General features: G+C 27.3%; 1 protein-coding gene across 1 annotated transcript; it reads left to right on the forward strand.

Annotated features, from left to right (window-relative positions):
• LOC132926893 (mannose-P-dolichol utilization defect 1 protein homolog) lies at positions 1-4388 on the forward strand. The gene is made up of 6 exons (XM_060991315.1): positions 1-588; positions 2147-2212; positions 2416-2548; positions 2624-2828; positions 2894-3157; positions 3912-4388. Exons 1-5 carry the CDS (start codon positions 492-494, stop codon positions 3143-3145), a joined length of 753 nt encoding a protein of 250 aa, XP_060847298.1. The 5' UTR covers positions 1-491; the 3' UTR covers positions 3146-3157; positions 3912-4388.
• The last annotated feature ends 674 nt before the right edge of the window (positions 4389-5062 follow it).

The following is a 5062-nucleotide window of genomic DNA, read 5'->3' on the forward strand; positions in this document are numbered from 1 at the left end:
TTGTCGTTTGGCGCGTCGCCGCGTCGGTGTCAGTGCGTGCGAGGGGTTTCCACCCGTCGCGCAACGGTCGCTCAATTGTTATTTTGTATCGTCGTCGATAAGGCGGCGAGCGTGATGTGGCGGAGTGTGATAGCGCGCTACGGGAGGCGGTGGTGCTGATGTCGTTGCCGGTCGCGCGTCATCTAAACTCGTCTTGCATTATTCAGTAGGCGGCGCTCGCTGTACTTCTTGTCGTCGTCCCTACGCGCTTGCAGTTTTTCCGTTTTTGGCGCCCCTCCCCGCCCCCCTATCGCCATATCGTTCAAAGGCCGCGCGTCGTTAGTTGCACCCGCGTCTGTCGCCGGCCCACATTCACCGGGTTTTCCGCCGTCGACAACCCACGTCCATTTCTCTCGCGCTCACTCCGTCCGTTGCTCACCGGACATCGCCATCCGTTCGTTGCCGTCTCCAGTCTCGCCGCTTCAGTGCTGTACAGCCGACGGCGCGTCGACATGAACCTGTTCACCGAGCTGTTCCACCGGGTCGCTCTGCTCGTCCTCACCCCAAAATGCTACCAAGTGTTCTTCTACGATTTGGACTTCTTCAACGGTAAGCGTGTACTACAATATTATTGTCGTCCGTACGGCGACCGTTTCGGACGTCATTTCTTTAGACGCTCCAAACAAATATCCTAATCGAATAGTCCAAAATTGAGTTTTGTGCACTGCCGGACAATGTGTCGTAGTGATAACGCCATGAGCGCGTTCGGTTTTGCATTCAGAAATTGTTCACGTCAACGACTAGTAACTGTCTGCATTGTACAATTCATGTTTGTACATTTTCAATGTATTTTGTTAAATTTAAATTTATACCTATTTATTTATAAATCACCATTACTTAGACGATTGTAAACCTACTGATTATATTACAGTTTTTTTGTCTTGTGTTGTACAGAATACTACTTATTAAATGTATAATTTAGTCTAGTTTGTGATGAGCATTATAATTCACAGTACATATAAATTATAAGAATGTAGTAATAAAAATAATAATAATTACAATTATTGTAATGACACATTAACGTAACTACTGAAGTCCCAACTATCCAACTATATAGGTACACAGTAATAATCATTACTTTTTGTTTCTACTAAAAATGTATAAATTATAAATTTGAAAATTGTTTTGGTTTTTTTAAGTACATACCTTTTATATTATATTATTTAATAAGTATGACAAATGTCAGCTATAATTTTTATAAAATTATGTTTCTCTATACACCTAGGTTTATTCAAGATAGGCATTCAAAAAAAAGAAACAGGCACATCAGCTAAAGTTTAATTTTCGTCGACGACACATGTTCCATAAACACGAAAAAAAGATATCAACTAGATGATTTTATATTATAATAATTATAATTTTCAGTATTTTGGTGTTTAATCCAAGTCAAGAGAACTTTTCATTTTTCATACATTGTTATCTAACTGACATACCTGATTATTTAGTCATGGGTTTATTGAGATTAAGTTTAATAATTTCCTATTTAATATAACCTTTCTACCGATAGAAGAAATAAACTATGCTAAAATAACTGGAATCGCATATTTTTTATTAAAACATTGTAAATATAATATATAAAAAAGGTACCAATATTATAATAAAAGACTTATTTAATGCTACAAAAATTAAATAAATTCAAAATTATTGTTCAAGAATCACCATTCAAAAAATATAATTTTTTAAAAATTAGTTTGACCCGTGGTTAATGTTTAAAAATGTTCCATAAATTATTTTTGAAGAATATCTAAGGTTATTCATAATAAATAATGTTTAGGTATTAGAATTATATTTATAATATTATTAAAATTATGATTTTTTTTTTACTATTTTTGAGTTATTTTATTGATGAACAATAATCATTGATTTATTATGTAAATATTGTACTACTGACTGTAGTACATACAATTAAAATGTAATCTACAGAATAATTTAGTAATCTACTTTTATACCTATATCAATAATGTTACAATAATAACAATATTGTATTTAATGTTTGTGCGAACTTGTAAAGGATATGTTTTGAAAATCTAACTAATCAACAGTTTAATTATAAAATGCTATGCTATTACTTTTATAATATGCATTAATATCTTAAACTTTTTTCCAGGTACTTGTATAAGATCTGCTCTCAGTAAAGGTCTTGGATTTGGAATAGTTGGTGGATCTCTTTTAGGTAATAATTAATATTCATACATTCTAAATTATTATAAATTAATATTACTTAATTTAACCTAAAAGTTTATGTGTTAAGTTTAAAAATAATATAGGTATTTCATATGATACATTTGTATGCATAGCCCTACATAACTATAATAAGCAAAATATCATCATTACAACTTTGCAATAAATTATTAATAATTATTAATTATTTTTCAGTCAAACTTCCACAAGTTATTAAAGTATGGCAAAGTAAAAGTGCTGTCGGAATTAGTTTGGTAAATGTTTGCATGGATCTATTTGCTGTCACAGCAAATGTTGTGTATAGCTATTCTAGTCAATTTCCATTCAGGTGATAAATTAATTCAATTTTGTTTATTGTGCCTATTTATGCAGTGTATATTGATAATTTTATTTTATTTTACAGCTCATGGGGTGATTCATTATTCATACTTTTCCAAACACTACTAATTGTAATATTAGTTTTTTATTATAACATATCTAAGAGGGCGGCTAGTGCTTTTGCATTTATTTATTGTTCATTATTGTTTCTTCTCGTGTCTGATATTGTTCCAAATTCTTTCCTTTGGAATGCACAGTTTATCAGCATACCTTTAATGTTTTACGGCAAGGTAAATATAAAACATACTCAAAAATAATTAATATTTCAATATTGTAATATGTTTTTTACCTATAGATGACTCAAGGCTATGTGAATTTTCAAAATAAAAGCACAGGACAATTGTCAATGGCTACGTCTATTCTTTTATTTTTAGGATCATCTGTGCGAGTATTCACGTCTGTACAAGAAACTGGAGATAATCTTTTAATTTGGAGTTTTGCTCTGGCATCTTTTGCCAATTTTATAATTGTTACTCAGTTTTATTGCTATAAGTCAGGGTCACCTGTTAAAACTAAAAAAAAAACAAAAAAGAGTAAACGAGCATAAATAACATAAACGGTATGCCATTTATATTTAACAATCACATATTTACAAAATAAAATAGTGTTATAGTACTTATATAATACCCAGGTTATTGTCCAAATAAAGAATTTGCCTAAATTAAATAAATCTTTTAATCAATAACATAAGTGGTATGCATATAAATATATTGTTTCTAAAAGTACTTAGATATAAAGTTTTGATTTCAAAATTACATTAATGTTTCAGTAAACTCTGATCAGAATTAATTTTAGATAGAAAATTAATAAAATAATAACTATTCATTATTGTTTGTATTTTGTAAGGAATTATTTGTAAAATTTTAATTCATTCCTTATGAGTTATGACCAAGTTACAAATTTTAATTTAATTCATGTGATAAAATAATTAAAATCCAACAAATAATAAATTATAAGTTATTCAAATTAAATTTTGAAAAATTAAGGCAATTAATTGAAAATAAGATTTCTCTTTGTTGAAATTGATAAAATCTCCATGAATGTAATTTCATTAACGTATAGAGTACAAAATGGCTTATTAGTGTTATTTACTATGATGAGTATTAAATGTTGAGGAAAAAGATATTTTCACCCTGTATGTTTTGGGCAGAGAATTAATTTTATTAAAAACTTTACCCTCCATGATGATAATATTTATAATCAAATTTTTACTCACGTTTTTGTTTGTTATCATCAGTTTAAAAAAAAATATTTGTATCAATTTATTATAAATTAAAAGAAATATGATTATATTTTAATATTTTTAATTTCAGGAGGAAAATTTTTTCAGATCTATTAAACAAGTGTTCAATGAATATTCCATTTAACATTTTGTGTATACTGAACATAAATATTATGAATATATTAAAATTCCAAACTTTAACAAATAACTTTTCACATTTAGTTAAAATATTTTAATTAAATTATTGATAAAAAACCTAAGCAAAATAATTTTAACATTATAACATTACCCAAAGACTGGTAAACATAAGATAATCTTTGATTTTGATTTATGTGTAGTGTATTTTATGTAAATTATAGTTAAAAAATTTTTAATGTTTGTAAATTAGTCATTATTATTCAATACATTAGATAATGTTTATAATAATATTTAAAAAAAATTAATCATTTTTTTCAACCAATTATGTAATTTGAATTATTGTAATGTAATGTATTGATATTTTTAATCAATCTAAAAAAATGTACTTGTATGAATTATATAAATTAAAGAATACTTCTTTTCTAATTAATTATGTCTTCTGTGTATTAACAAGAGAATATTTCAGTTGTAATATTTTGTCATAAACAAGACATTATTAATGGAGAGTATTAAGACTCAAAAAATGTACTATGGTTTATAAATTCATAATATAATTTTCAATATTGTGAAAGACTACTTCTACAGAATACCTTATATGCTGTATTTTGTTCATTTTTATTTTAACATTATTTACAATACCTAAAAAATAAAATATACATATTAAAATCTATAAATGGTATCTGTCATTTTAGATTTAGAGTATAATATAATTATATATTATAAAATTTCAAGTAGGCAATTAAATTTTCAGTTGAGGAAAATTAATTAACTCATTTATTTAGTCATTTTTTGTAAATTTATAATAATTAATAAATTATATAAAATATGGCTTAAGATATACTAAATATTAAAAAGTATTTTAAATTAAGGTTTATTAAAAATACATTGATTGCCACCTCAGTTGTGTTAACATTATACCCCTGAATATTGATAGTTTCATCATCAGTCATTCATGTTTCATGGTAATGCTCTGTTGCTATATAAGCGCAATTCTAAAGTTTTTGCGTAATTGAAAATGTTCATTTAGTATTTGTATTATAGGTATAGCAAAGTGTAAAAATTAATTAATCTATTTAAATGATGTTATATATTTAATATTTATAT

Source organism: Rhopalosiphum padi, chromosome 3 (genome assembly GCF_020882245.1).
Source record: "Rhopalosiphum padi isolate XX-2018 chromosome 3, ASM2088224v1, whole genome shotgun sequence".
Taxonomy (NCBI): domain Eukaryota; kingdom Metazoa; phylum Arthropoda; class Insecta; order Hemiptera; family Aphididae; genus Rhopalosiphum; species Rhopalosiphum padi.

Bases quoted from the DNA above. Each gene is read 5' to 3' on its own strand.
- LOC132926893 (XM_060991315.1), top strand. From the start codon at position 492: ATGAACCTGTTCACCGAGCTGTTCCACCGGGTCGCTCTGCTCGTCCTC. The intron at 2,213-2,415 runs GTAATAATTAAT...ATTATTTTTCAG, and splicing joins AGTTGGTGGATCTCTTTTAG to TCAAACTTCCACAAGTTATT. The intron at 2,549-2,623 runs GTGATAAATTAA...TTTATTTTACAG, and splicing joins TCTAGTCAATTTCCATTCAG to CTCATGGGGTGATTCATTAT.